The 14,819-nt window shown below is 38.8% G+C and overlaps 1 protein-coding gene across 1 annotated transcript in view; it reads right to left on the bottom strand.

Moving 5' to 3' along the window:
• The window catches only part of RELN (reelin), a gene marked incomplete at both ends in the record, with an annotated part of 268,207 nt that overhangs the window by 106,186 nt on the left and 147,202 nt on the right, over positions 1-14,819 (bottom strand). The window contains 2 exons of the mRNA XM_079534561.1: positions 1,434-1,579; positions 14,064-14,304. Coding sequence (XP_079390687.1) covers positions 1,434-1,579; positions 14,064-14,304 — 387 coding nt within the window. The remainder of the gene's footprint in view (positions 1-1,433; positions 1,580-14,063; positions 14,305-14,819) is intronic.

The following is a 14,819-nucleotide window of genomic DNA, read 5'->3' as shown; positions in this document are numbered from 1 at the left end:
TTGCTTATTCATGGATGCATGTGATATAAGCCTCTGTTCCTATAGCAACAGTTGAAAAAAGGAAGTTTCACATATAGAATAATATCTGAAAATAAAAAAAAAAGGTTGTTTTTGTTTTTGTTTTTTTTTTTAATTTGAAAATTAAAAAACAAAATCAGGATCAAGTTCCTGTGAATGGGATGCAAGAAGTATCTGCCCTGCTCCTGGCTGAGAGCCGTGGTAGCTGCAGCTGGAGTCTGATGCTGCGTGAAACCCAAAATGTATTATTTGCAGAAACTGTGCACTTTGTCACTGGGATATGGTACAAATAACTGACTTCAAGATTTGTACTCAAGTGCAGAACTACTGTAATTTTTTTTATAGTTTACTAATTATCAAGGAAGGAGGAGCCCTGATTAGGAACCTGAACTGAACTGAAAAGGAGGAGCCTGGCTCGAATTAACTACTACCTGGCCCAGCAGAGCAAGGAGCTATAGGCAGGGCAGATGTCTTGAGGTCACATACACATCCTGCTTTTTCAAGATGGAAACAGACTGAGACAACATCTCAGATATATCTCACATGGTCACCTAACACATAGCACATACATATGCATTTTATTTGCTTGAAATTGCTGAAAGGACATAGCAACAATAGTTCAGCATCCAGCACGTCCTGGGCTGGTTCACCAAACTGTGAAGGAGTCCACTAGGAATACTGTTTCTGTAAGTCCCAAATAATCCAAGTGTTTACAGCTTGCATTAGAACGTATTTCTCAAACAGTGCTCTTTGCTTTCAGCACAGCACAAACAGCATTTGAATCAGCTGCTAATGATCTGAAGTACTTTGCAGGTTAAAACCAACATTCAGCAGAGACCGCTAAACCAGTAGTGTGTGTTTCTCATATCTCAGGGATTACAGCCACTACTGGAATTCCTTTTCTTAAAAATAAAAAAGAATTAAAACCATATTGAAGTTTTTATTTTCTTTTTATTTGGTCAGAATTTATGCAGAATTTTGAGTATACAAAATGACAGAATATAAAGTTGTAGCTCTTTACCAGGCCACTTTTATTTTTGAAAAGCTCACTTATGTTTCGGTAAAAGTGGCATGACTTCCTATGGTGCTGTCCTGGATGGGCTGCCAAAGTGTGGCCCACAGCAGCTTCAGGGAGAGGCTGAGTTTGGGAGGAATCTGATTTGATACAGATTTTTAGCAGCTCTCACGTGCAACAAAAGACATTTCAAAAAATGTCATGCAAGCACAATTTTTTTCATCGAAACACTGAAAATTTTGGTGACAGAATGGTCAGGAGGCTGTTCCTTCTGTGCTTTCCTGACTTGCTTGTCCCAACATCTCCAATTATCTGTTACGGTGTTGCTATTTCTCCTAGTAACATTTACCCAGCTTCCCAGTCCCTGGCACAGAGCTCCCAGCCCTTCCCAGGCACTCACCCTTTGGGCTGGCTCTCAAATTCTTCTGCCCACTGCTCCTGGGCGTCCTCTGTAGAAAGGTCCACATCCCGAGTTGTGGCAAAATTGAACTCACTGCCTTCTGTCCCATGGAAATAGATGGAGTTTCCATCTGATTGGCAGCTGTGCTGTAGACAAAAGGAGCACAGAGTAGTGGATGTTACAGTGGTTGGCAAGGGCAGCTATCCTGCTCACACACTGAGCTCAGAGCAAGCTGCAAATTAACAAATGACTCACCAATGTCTCAGATGAAATACAGACAACGAATGGACCATCACCTTTCCTCTTTGTTGGCCTACCCCAATGTGATTGTTTCCCAACCTCATATCTACTTCCCTACAAATGCAATTCAAACCACTGTGAAATTGTGTTTGCTTAGAAAAGATATGTACCAAACCTTTCTGTGTTTATTTCTATTTTAAAGCCAAGCTATTATGTCTGCCTTGGACCAGTAATCACAACTGTGTGTACAAATAACCTTAATATCACTACTGATATGGATATTTTGTTGGTTGAAGAGTTTCATGCTGTGAAACATGTCAGATCTTCATGCTTGAATTTTTTCAAGCAGAGGTATTTGAAGGTAAAATTGCTCTGCAATGCCATATAGCAAACTTCAGGGCTGACACGTATGAGTGAAAAGACTGTTTGCTGTAATTTTATGCAAATAGCACAGCAAATAGCTATGTAGGCAAATAGCTCTTGTAACATGTTGATCACAGGGTGCTGAGTCTGCCCACGTGAACATGTCTGCTTTTCATATTGCATTTCTGCATAGATGACTTCAGCAGCATGAAACGAAGCCCCACATCTGCTCAAACTGCCCTGACCACCACAGCACCCCGTATAGAGCCTTTGAATAGGTCATATTGCATGTAGACTACAAAATGGCATGTAGGTTACAGTATGGATTGTCTTCTTTTGCCAGTACTACTCTCACCCTCATGTCTATCTGATAAATTGGTAAGTCTCTGGAATTTGCATGGCTGAAAGGGGTACTAAGAAGCTCTACCTGTCCTTAACACAGACAACTTGGTATTATACTGAATTGTTCATATTAAAACAAATTCTGACAGAAGTGATCATTATCTCAAACACTTCTTTAGAAAATCTGGTCACATTAGAATTATGAGCTGAAATAAGAAATGACTAATTAGCCTAATTCTCCTTTCTTGCCACAGTTCAATATCTGAAAAAGAAATACAATAATGCCAAATTGCTTTGACCTTTTCAGCACCATCTATACAGTTTGCTCTTGTCTCTGAACTCCTTCAGAAGTCACCAAGGGAAAGTGTGGTGATCACCTCATCTGTGTTTAAAAAGGTCATGGCAGTGCCACATAAGTTAATAATTAAATTTTCGGTAAAAAAGAAATGCAGCAAGAAGCAAAAAACTGCCCAGTATACCTTTATCTATGTGATTTTAAGGGAAAAGTACAAAATGCTGCATTATGTCTATTCCTCTTTTCACTTATCATTGCAAAAAAAACATAACCGAAATTCTTCTGTTGATAATTTTTAAATGCTTGCCTGTAACTTAGCAATTAAACTTATACTTAGGAATGAAATGTGAATTCTTCTAGAGGTGTCTACTCATTATTAGAAAAAAAAAGTTATGTACTTCAAATCTGATCTGAATGTAAAGACTTTCTGGCCTTCATCTGTATGACAACAGCTCTGCATTTAATAGCTCTGACAAAATATCACTTGAAGACACCCACTATCCAAGCGCAAGGACTGTTTCAAGTGATAAAATAAACAAATCCATCCTAAAGCATTTGTCTTCCACATGAAAGTCAAAACAATAGCAAGATGCTGCAGTGCTGAGAAATTATCAGAAATTACATAGATTTTGTCACAATTATACTTACTCTATGGTTATAAAAATATTTTATAACTAGAAAAAAATAATGAAACAGTTTTATATTTTATCTCAGTTTGAAAAACTGTGTACCATGCAGTTATTTGTAACTAAGAAATGGCTTTTATTCACTATTTTGCATTAATGCTCATAGGTATTGCTAATATCAGAATTCTAAAAATAATTTTGCTCCTCGGTTTTCAGAATACTCTTTGTTTGCTGAACAGGAATGAAATAGCCTTCATCTGTCAACCAATCTACCACAAAACCCCTATTATCTTCAAGCAGTGAATACAAGAGAAATAAATATTTGGGCTAAAACTTCTGATAATTCAAATTTATAAGTAACCTTTCATCTCTTAATAAACAAATAGACCCTATGGAACTAGCAACGTACAATTGCAATGTACAATTGCACAAAAGCTTTGGAAAATCTTTGTAGGCTGTACTTATTTCTCAGCTACTCATTTATATGTAAGTGTATACCTGATATTGGGACATGTCGTTAGTAATCTTTTGCTGATTAAAGCCACCTATTAAAATACACAAAACAGATATAGGCCTGTTATCATTTCACTTGGTATGTCCTTCTGCTGTGTAACAGTATTTACCAAAGTGTCTGGTAGTTTCCACTTAGTTTGTCAACATAAATCAATGGGCAGCTTGGCAAAAGGGCAAATACGTAATTATGTATAGTTGTGTACAATCAGCATTTTATGAATGCTCAAAAGGATACAGAAGCATCACTTATTTCATTAGTTCTATAAAATTACCTTTATGCTTTGTAAAAAGCTACACAAAATCAATGAATATGTATTTTTATGCTGATTTTATGTGTTAATTAACCACGTAACATATGGCTCAAATCAACCTCTGACCAAGTTAGCTTTGAACCTCATGAGAAACAGCTCTGCAGAGGAAAAGTTCAAACTGGAATTTAACTGCTTTTGTTATTCTACACGACAACAAAAACAGTCATAGAAGCTCATTATCTTTAAAGGAGGTAAGAAAGACGCTCAGAACACATGCAAAGCTTCTATCAAAGTTCTGAGAGAAGGCCATTGTTTTCTTTTTGCTCAATACCACCATTTGGGACCTTAAGGGCATGCCGATGGGAGAGAAGCACCCACCTGCATGAGCTGTACCTGCATCTGCTCCCAGCTGCCAGCCACATCTCCCTGTCTTTATAATCATCACCCTCCGGGTCACCCTTAGCTCCCTGCTTCTATATTTTCCTTTTCATTTTCCAAGCAGTTTCTGTCTGTTGCTGCTTTTACTGCTCTTTTTCACCCAGCGGGCTGCAGGGGGGGCAAACAACATCAAAATCTTCCAGAGGCAAAGGAAGCTCCAAAAGAGTTGATTCCTTGATGGCATCACTCCCAACTACCTTGTCAGTCCTGTTCAGCATCCAAGAGGCTGCTGATTGCTGGATTATTTTGTTTTGCAATAGAGTTTGAACAGATCAGAGTCTGAACTGAAACCATGAGACTCATTTTCTCTTGGGTTCAACCCACGGTTTGAATCCAAGACTTTAGTAATGAAGAACTCAAGTACTGTGCTTTTTCCTGAATTAATGACTTTACACTGCCAGTGGTAATCTGTTCAGTTTTGAAGGACTAAATTTCACAGGTTTCTCTTTTTTTTTTTTTAATTTAAAAAAAAAAGTGATTAAAAAAAAAAGATTTTTTATCTGAAATCAACACGTACTCTTTTTTGAAACTAATGCAATTAAGTTCTTTCCTAAATTGGAGATACTGCAGATCTCTCTTACGCAGACGTAGCGTTCTCTCTTATGAATATCAGATGCAATTTGCTCTGTTTTATTTTTATTTACATGTAAATGATTTTAAAGATCTGAACAAATTAAGTTATTCAGTAAAATATGGTAACTAAAAAGGCAAAATGGCAGCAACTTGTAGGAAATTTCTCTTCTTGTTACCATGGAAGCATCAGCAGAAGGTCCAGTACTACAGCAGAGTTCAATTTTGTATTTAATGAGGGATTATAAGCATAAGGAATATTTAACGTGTCCTTGCACAAATTACAACACTGAAAGGTTAACTAATTTGTGAGGAAAAATTAATTTAGAGAAAAAATCCTTTGACAAATCTGATAACCTTCATTAAACAAAGCTTTCTCCCAAATCACCTACAAAACAGAGCACACGATCCTTGAGACTCTTCAGTGTTGACACTTCACAAGAGTAGCTGTTTCCTATTGTTTGCAACAGGAGTGGGACTGTACGCCTGCCATAAGTACACTGGTGTATTCCTAAACAAACAACACTCACTGCTGCCAAATGGAAAGAAGCCAAGAACTGTTCAGGGACTGTGGTCATCCCAAGGGAAAAAAAAAAACAGTCTAATTTAGTCTGGCACTACCAGTACTATTCACTAGCTGTAATTGTTAAACTATTACTTATCATGAATAGAGCAAAATGAAAATTGTCCGGATACATTCCCATAGCTCAGCATGCTTGTATTTACTTTCAATCTAATATTCACTCTGAATTTTCCATTTCTAAAGTTTGTCTGCTGTATAGTTACAGTATTACTGCTTTTCACCTACTCTGGAGGCACTGTGATATCTTACCTTCTCTACCTCCACCACCTCTTGGCTCACTTTTCCCTGACTGCTGCTATCTGCCCCTTCATTTGCAGGTGAGATGACCAAACTTGTATTCCTTTGCCCATTCTGCCCATTCTACCTGGAAAATTCCTCACCTGATGATGTCCTTCAGGCATCTCCTTAGCACTTTCCTCAACAAAACTTATCACTGATCACACTGAAAAATACACTGCTTACCAGCATGGGCACTGTTCCCTCTTGCATGCTTCCTTTCACTCCCTCATCTTCCCAGCCTCAGCTGATCTCTTGCTTTACGAATGGATGGTGGTTTTTCTGGGATACTCTTTCATTTTGTTTTGTGTCTAGTATACCCATTGCTCAGGGCTCCTCGTTGCTACAATGGTACAAAAATTACTTTTGTTTTTGGTGATGAAATTGCTGATTTATTTATTCCCTTCTAGTTTAACAGATCTCATTCTGAAATTCTACTAAAGATAAATTGATGTATCAAGTCAATTCCTTATATTGCAGCAGTTTTATAATACAGTACCAGACTGTACCCCATGAAAAAGCAGTGTGCAGCAGCTATGCCTTAAAAAAGCCAAACACTTAGTTGGTGAATGGCTTTCACTATTAGCTTGACTAGCAAATATTAGATCAGATAGAGAAAGCATTCCTCTAAAATGAAATAATTAAATTACCTATACGTATTTCCAGTCTGTGAATACAGTTCTTAGCCAATTTCTATGCCATTTCTTAGCCATTTCTATGAGAAGCAGCAAGTCGGATTATTCTGGTGAACCTCTTACTGTATAGTATGAAGGTATTAGCTTGTAATTGGAAGATACAGACTATAGCAGACAGTGGTGCATGGTTTCAATACCAACCTTTTGTCAAAAGTCTGCATCTGATTCATCCTCTTTCTCCTACTCTATACTCTTTAAATTCTACATCTTGTATCTCCAGCTTTCACCTTTTCCCTGTAGTTGCTTTTAGGAGAGCCTGCTAATCACCTGAGACACAGAAGGGTTTTAATTAGGACAAAGCAAAAGCAGGGAAACTGGATTTGGTGAAGCAGATGCCTTCCAATTGGACCTACTTATGTTTTCATAAATAAAAACAGACTAATTTACAGTAGCATCTAAGTATTTTCTGGGACCTAAGTAAGATCTGAGGTCCTACATCCTGCTGACATGCCTGAAGAATGTCCATATTTTTAAAGAATTGCATGAGAGCACTGCATTAGGAGACATCTGCTCTATTCTATGCGACCTGTTGAATGGGAGGGACTTCTGGAGGTCTGCACTTCCCTCTGCCATGTGATGGAGCACAAGCTAGTTCTGCAAGCAGATCAGTCTATGCTGCAGTCACAGTTGAGGATGCAGACCTAAATACTGTTAGAAAATGTAAAGGCAAAGACTGGGAATGTAAAAAGAAGCTCTGAAGTTCGTCAAAATCAGTTTCTGTTCCAAGTCAAGTATTCAAGTGAAATTTTTGAATCAATAAATACCTCTTGGCTCTGCAGTACAGAACTTCTTGGAGAGCAGAAACAGAGGGCAACTAAATGATATAACTGTGCCATTTAGAAAAACAGGAAATCAACAGGAAACATCCGTATGAAATTCTTTGGTGTAATAGGTTTTTGGCTGAGATGTTGCATATCATCTTCCCAAGGTTCATCCGCATTCTCATGAAAATGCTTTTCACCTCTGTGCCTTCAAAGTATTTACAGTCATCTTTACCATCATTTAATTAGGCTTTTATCAGAGGCAAACACTGATGCACCTCTTCATATTATCTCTCCTGGGCCTAATGGCCCCGATGATTCTTCTGGACAGCTGTAGCCCCACAATTTATTTTCTGGCAGTTTTTTGCATTGGAATGATTGTGTTGGGCATTTGGACAGTGCCAGCTTGCAAAGGGCTGGTGGCAGATGGAAAGAAATCTGCCCAGTATGCCTTCACCTCTACATGAGCAGAGAGCCATCAATTTCCCCCATTAAGGAGTTGTCACACAGCCCACTCAACTGGAGGAGCATCTCTGATAGCCAGGCTGGTTGGCACATGCTATCCAAATACAAAACATGCTTTAAAAGGAAACAAAAATATAGTTTGTCGGCAAATTGAAAATGCATGGCTTTGACCACAGCCAATTTTTTAATGACTGTAATATTTTAAGTGATTATTTTTGCCACTTCATATTGCTCCTCAGAGAGGAGGGTTTTTTTTAATTAAAATCTAGGCAATGCAAACAGATGAAATGTGAGAAGCAGAGGAACAAGAAATAAAATGAAGGAAATTAATTAAAACAGCATTTTCAATGGAGCCATAAATTAGATATTGTGTCTTTCTGGGAAAGGGTATTGTAGGTTTTCCAAGTTTTTAGATTTTGAAAAGATAGCAAATAGAAGGATAGATGCAGTCTGGATAAAATTGTTCCCTGTAGGAAGCTTCTTAGCAAGTGAAGGTACAATGACAAAATTAAAATTCTAAATTCTGTGGATTTGGCTACTAGGGCTTCTGGTCTGAAGTCCATTATTCAACCAAAGGAAAAACCATAGTGAGATTAGAATATTATTTCCCATGAAATAAATGGGGTTTTTTTCTGCTTCCTGTACAAGCAGGCCAGGTGCAAGGAAGATTATAGTGCACCTTCCCAAAACAATGGGATGAAACTTGTTCTGTGATGTAGTAACGGTCTACAACGTGTGGTTTTACAAATCATTTCCAATTATAGACTCATATCCAAAGGCTGGTGCTCAAAACACCTTGCTTATTTTGACTGACTGGTATAATTTGTATCACTGTTGGCTTTCTGGGACATTTCATGATGTTTGTATAACATCGGTTACTCTGGTGATGACTGTAATATTTTATTATTTAACTTGCACACACTGAACTATTCCTCTATATTAATGGAAACTGTTGATGCTTCCGGTACTCTGCAGTGAGCATGATACAACCTCGCATGTTCTTCTGAAAGTAATGATGTATCAATGGCAGTGTAAAATCTGAACAAGAAAGAATCAGCCAAAGCTGTTTCTATTCTTTGGCATCTAATGGGTCAATCCCCATTTCTTTTACTAATGCGCATATCACAATGACCTGTGAAGACCAAATTTTTTCTTTCTAGGAGGCAGGAAACACCCCTGGTGTTTTGATGCTAGCTCAGTGCTAAATCTGGCTCCCTGCCACACTACACCACACTTCTGAGCCGCAGGGAACTGGCATGCAAAAAACTGCCTGCTCAGCATTGCTGCCCACAGCTCTGCTCAGCTGCCCAAACAACTCAACACAACCGTCAAACCAAGTTCCAAGGAACTCCAAGCCATCGAATCTAAGTTATTACTATTTTAATTAAAACAGTGATTATTAAAAACAAACAAACAAAAAAGCAAACAAACAAAAAAAAAACACCAACAAAACAAGAGCAATTCCATGCATGGTCTAAGTCCAGTCCTATTGATGTTAAGATGTCTCTTTATGTAGTGATCACATTCTCACTAAAGGGAGTCAGTGGACAGGTTTTCTGCACCCTACCCTGCTGTATTCACCTCTCCTCCCTTCTCCACCCACCTGCAGAGAAGCAGGAAAGGCTCAGAGCTGAGGTGCAGCTGGAAGCCAGGAAGATTTGGCAGGTCTCTTCCCAGGAAGATGTGGCAGGTAAGTGGCTCCTGCGAGGCAAAGCAGCTGGCTAGAAGGCTGGGTTTGGCCCACAAACCAAAACGTGCCTTGCTATATCTTACTCAAAAAGAAGAGTCTTGTCAGAAACAACTAGGTTCATGTATCTTTGCCCAGTATAGAGTCACAGCAATTTCCATTTGTCATTTTCACACGGGCATAGCTAGAGAATCACCCTTCTTTCTGCAGACAAATACTCTTCATCTGCTTCAGACAGTAAGTTCCTCAAGAACAAGATAAATCAAAAGAGGAAAAAACAGTTCATTTCAGTACAAGCAATTAAAACCAACAAAAATATATAGAAATATTAAGATACTTGTTTTGAAAAAAGACCATCCAATGCCATTCCTATTAATTAACAGAGTATTCAGAAGTTTGGAAATCTGCTCTGGAACTGGAGGTTTGGAATAGCTTAATCAACATTTCTTTTTGCCAAACTTCTAGGCCTGCCCATATGTCTCCTGTGCTCAGTCACCCTCAGCAACACATGTTCAGGAAGGACTCACAGATCTAGGATGTTCACAGCCCTGGTGCGCTCAGGGTATGGTGAAAGGTCACAAAGTTTTATGGACACATTTTCAGAGTATTTTCTGAAAGTGAATGTTGAGTTCTCCCACTCTTTTCTTTGTAAGCTTCCTCTTCTGCTAAGTTCTGTCGTGTTTCTGAGAAACTGAAATGAGTTGTAATGACCTGCTGCTTAACTATCACAAGTAGGCATGACTGCGTGGTATCAATATATTGAAAAGTGAGGCAACATAGCTAAAACAGGATCATGCTGACTTGGGTGCCTTGGAGACAAAATCCACTTGAGGATCATTTAAAAAAGAAAAAGAAAAAAACAAGAAAAATTAAAAAAAAAAAGAGTTTACAAACCTCAGCACATCTTTTATAACAGAATCTGACGTTATCAGGATACTGGCATTGGGATGTTTTCAGGATTTATTGGAAATGTCCGTGATGGTGAATCACACATCTCAGACACTACTGTCTGGGTTGAAAATCAACTTGAACTATAAGAGTACTGAAGATGGCTCCCATCTCAGCTTTAGCTTTTGAGCTTGCACATTCAAACTTAGACCAAAACAATCAGAAAAAACAAGAAAACTTGGCAGAAGGTGACCTCAAAAGACAACAGTAATTTATGGTCAAATCTACAAAATATATGAAGCATACAGTGAAAAATGAGATCGCTCTCTGCTCTTTAGAAGTAAAGATCCAAGAAGCATTACTGAAGGAAGGTTTCATCTCTCCTCCTGATTAGCTGTGGGGTGTTGGGGCCCACAGACCTTTAACAGCGCCCAGAGCACAGCAGTGCTTTGTGTGTTTAGCAGACTTGGCCACCAGTGTCATACCCTAGCCATGCTTACTTGCAACACCATGCTCACACTCAGAGCTGTCACTGCAGATACTGAAATGCAGTCAGGAATTTATCCTGTTCAACACCCTTCCTTACAGTCCAACACAGATAAATACATTCCAGTGGATCCAATTAATCTCCTAAGGGGCGTTTGGCCTTGCTAACAGCATTTTTTTTTTGTCTTTTGCTGTCTTCTTTGGAACTGAAACACACAAATTTGGTGGCTTATCTCTCAGCTTGCCTCCTATCTCAATAGCCAGCTCCAGCTGCGTCTGCAACCAGCCATGTGCTTTCAAACAAGCAACAGCCACTCCAGCGCAGCAAGAAACAAAACAAAACAAAAATTCTGACAAGCTTCAAAAGATTGGAGAAGGAAGAGGAACCACTTCTTACTGGACATAGGCAAGTTCCCACAAATGCTCATTGAGGAGATGAGCCTGATTCCACCAAAGTGGAGTGAGCATATCAATGCTTAACTACACTGTCCTCTCCAGGGACTGAATCCACCAGAGAACCTAAATCAGGACCTACATAGTAGCCTTCATGATATCACATTTCTTCATTTCAATGCCTTTTTATTTTGTCTGAGCAGCTATGAATTAGAGTACTTTTACCAGCAGAGATCATAGAATTATAGAGTTTGCTATTAATTTTAGTAGACCTCAAGTCTACCAAAGAAAAATTCCTGCAGAAAAGAATATACTTTATTTGTAGCTTGATAAGCATCCAACATGAGCTTGTATGTGAGCAGCAACAACATTTATTGTAAACTACAGCAAACTTTATCTAAATGCCTATCCTTATGAATAAAGTGCTTAACAAAAATCCACTAAGGCAATAAAATGGAACACAATAAGAACTGTCTGAAAAGATTTGGGATGGTTGAAGGGACTGATGAGGTGGGCAGTTTTAACATGCTGGGGTTGTGACAGCAACCAAATTAGGCCAAGGACCATTCTCAGGCCTTGACAACAAATGACACAGCAGAGTTTGCATCCAGCTGGGTAAACTTTTTCCTCCCTGCAGAGTGGAGTCATTCCTTCTGCTTACTGGAAACAGATCTTGGCCCATCCATGCCTGTGTATTCCTTGAAGATAACATCTGGGAGACAGCACAAGCCAAAACCAAGCATGGGAGTGTTATACCAGCTAAGGTGTGAAAGATCCCTTGCTTGCTTCATTCACTGTCCTGAGTCTCCAAGCAGAAGGCTGCACTGTCTGAACAATGCCTACTGGAATAGTCCAAAAGTAAAATGTCAATCACTCTCTGTGCTGAGAGGTGGTGAGCAAGTGAGGATAAATGTAGAAAATAAACCCAGTTTAAAAAAAAGAAAGAAAGAAAGAAAAAGATTATTTTTTTCTTGTTTCTTTATGTTTTTCAGAAAAATTTCCTTGGTTTAATGACATTACTTTATAGCACAACTTTGGAAAGGAGCTTATGCCCCACAGTTTTGTATGCATCAGTTAAAACCGAGTCAGACAAAAAATAACATCCAGAAATGTGACTATTTGTTAGCATTGTCAGGGAAACTTGCAAGGAAAAGCATCAAAAGAAGTCAAGAAAGACAATTTGTGTGAAATACTAATTTACAGAGGACAGGAATGGAAACGTGTATGGCACAAACAGTCCTGAACATTAGAGAAAGATCTCATTAGCTTGGAATGGAGTTCAGCATAGCAGAATGTTGTAGGAATAGAAACATATTTAGAAAACACATTCCAGTTTTCCCTAGAACAGAAGACAGCCTTGGAGGAATTGCAGGTTTGTGAATCCTTGCTTTCATCTCACACAAAGTTGGAGTTTCAAAGATATTTCTGTCCAGGAGAACTACCTGATCTCAATGTTCAAGCCCCTCATCTTTCAAGTGACCACACTTGAGTACTGACACTAAATTGGTTTTTAAATAAACAACCAAACCAATCCAAACTAAGAGATATTTACTTGATGAAGTATAGATGCTGTTTGTGCATGTTTTAGAAGGAGCAAGTGATGTTGGGCTTTGCCATTTTGAAAGATGTGACTGTGCCTATGGCATATTAATCATTGCTTTGTTCTCATACCTTCTCACTTGTGGACTGGATTTTGAAATCCATAGGTAAGATGGACATCAGAACAAACATGAAAAGATCATAGAAAATCATTAAATAATCAGTATATTATTTGATCTAAAATCTCATGAAAAAAAGTTGTCATTGTAGTTCAAATGGTCTTTAAAAAATTGATACGCTGGTACTATGAGTAAACTAGTGAGATTATTTCTAAGAAGATTAACCTTAGGCCAGATTCTGTGGGAAAAGGCTGAAGCCGCAGTCAAAATTGTTCTGCCCTGAGAACATGACACCTGTTTCCTGTGTGACTGCCAAAACAACTATCAGCTTCATAAATGAACTCTGACAACAAAGCTGCCCTTTTTTGTGAATGAAAAATAGGATGAAAACTGAATGTCATCAACTGTTCAATTTCTGTCTGCTTGGAAACATAAAAAGCAAGGATACAACTGGTTTTAGGATATAGAAGAACTCCACATTTGGAGCAACTGTATGCACAGAGATCTTGCAAGTCTCCTTAGGGCTTTTCCAAAGGTAGTGTGACCTTGCTAAATCCCATTTATCAGATCAGCGTCTCAACGCAACAGAGACTTTTAAGAAGCTCTCACTACCTGAATGTGTGCTGCAGCAGAGGTGATATTCACAGAAAAAGAGGAAAGTAGAGCTTTTTATGATGGCTTGTGACAAAGAGAGTGCTGAATAACATCAAGTAGTGGTACTGAACAACACAGATAAATTACCAGGTAGATTTCAAAATACCTGACTTGAATTTGTTTCAAAAATATTGTTCTGTTTTCCTAAAAGGAAGCCATTTCCCATTTTCTGTTGTATGATCTTTGACATGGCAGTAGTTACAAACTGTCACCTGCTTTTGGTAATGGCAGAAAAGTTGCATTGTTTTAGGAAGCCCCAGTGGGACAGGAAATAGGTAAAAACAGAGTAACGACCCAGTTCTGCACACAGATGGAGGGGCCTGACTGTCCTTAAGTTTTAGATCATAATCATATAATATTCTGAGTTGGAATAAATAATAATACACATAAATAATAATAATGAAATTAAAGCATTACAAATATTTATTTATTTATTTCAAACTAACCTTCACTGTGGCTCCAGGAAAGAAAAGCCAGTTGCCAGTATCCACAGGATCAAGATTATCTTCTAACACAACTTTTCTGTGAGCAGCATTGATGATTAGGATGTTGTCCAATGCCCAACAGGCTTCATACACTTCTCCAGCATGAAGATAATCCTGTTTCCACTGAAAATGGACATTCTCCCCTTTAGCATCCTCAGGAAGGTACAAGATGTGTATGATCGTGCTGACATTGGAAGGAGCACTGAAAAACAGTGATATGGAATTAGACCAAACATAAGCCATAACCAGGAATGCTTTTCACTCATTTAACACATTTACTAAGTGTGATACAGCTATGCTTATATCACTCGTATGATGGTAAATCTTATAAAGAGATTAGAAAATATCTGCCCTGAGGCAGAGTCCCACTGTCCTCAGTAGTGTATGTACAGATCAAACAAAGGCAGCTCCTCTGCAGAGACCTTGCAGGCTGGGGCTGTGAGGAACAGATCAATGAGATGTTGGGAGAGCAGAAGCAGCATGGCAGAATTCATTCCTGATGCTGGTCACACTTCCAAGGTGACTGGCTAGTGTCTGGTATTTTGCAGGTATGGCAAAAAAGAAATGATAAGGAAGTCACAGTTCATGTGCCACATCTCCCCAAGCCTTTGGGTCCATTCACTCCCTGCACCCACCTTGCCCAAGAGACATCCTTCCCTGCCTGTGCTGAAACCACACCAACATGGCACACTCAGCACAGCACCATGGCAATGTCCC

Source organism: Tetrao urogallus, assembly GCF_951394365.1.
Source record: "Tetrao urogallus genome assembly, chromosome: 1".
Lineage (NCBI taxonomy): Eukaryota > Metazoa > Chordata > Aves > Galliformes > Phasianidae > Tetrao > Tetrao urogallus.
This window is presented reverse-complemented; position numbering and strand designations above follow the sequence as displayed.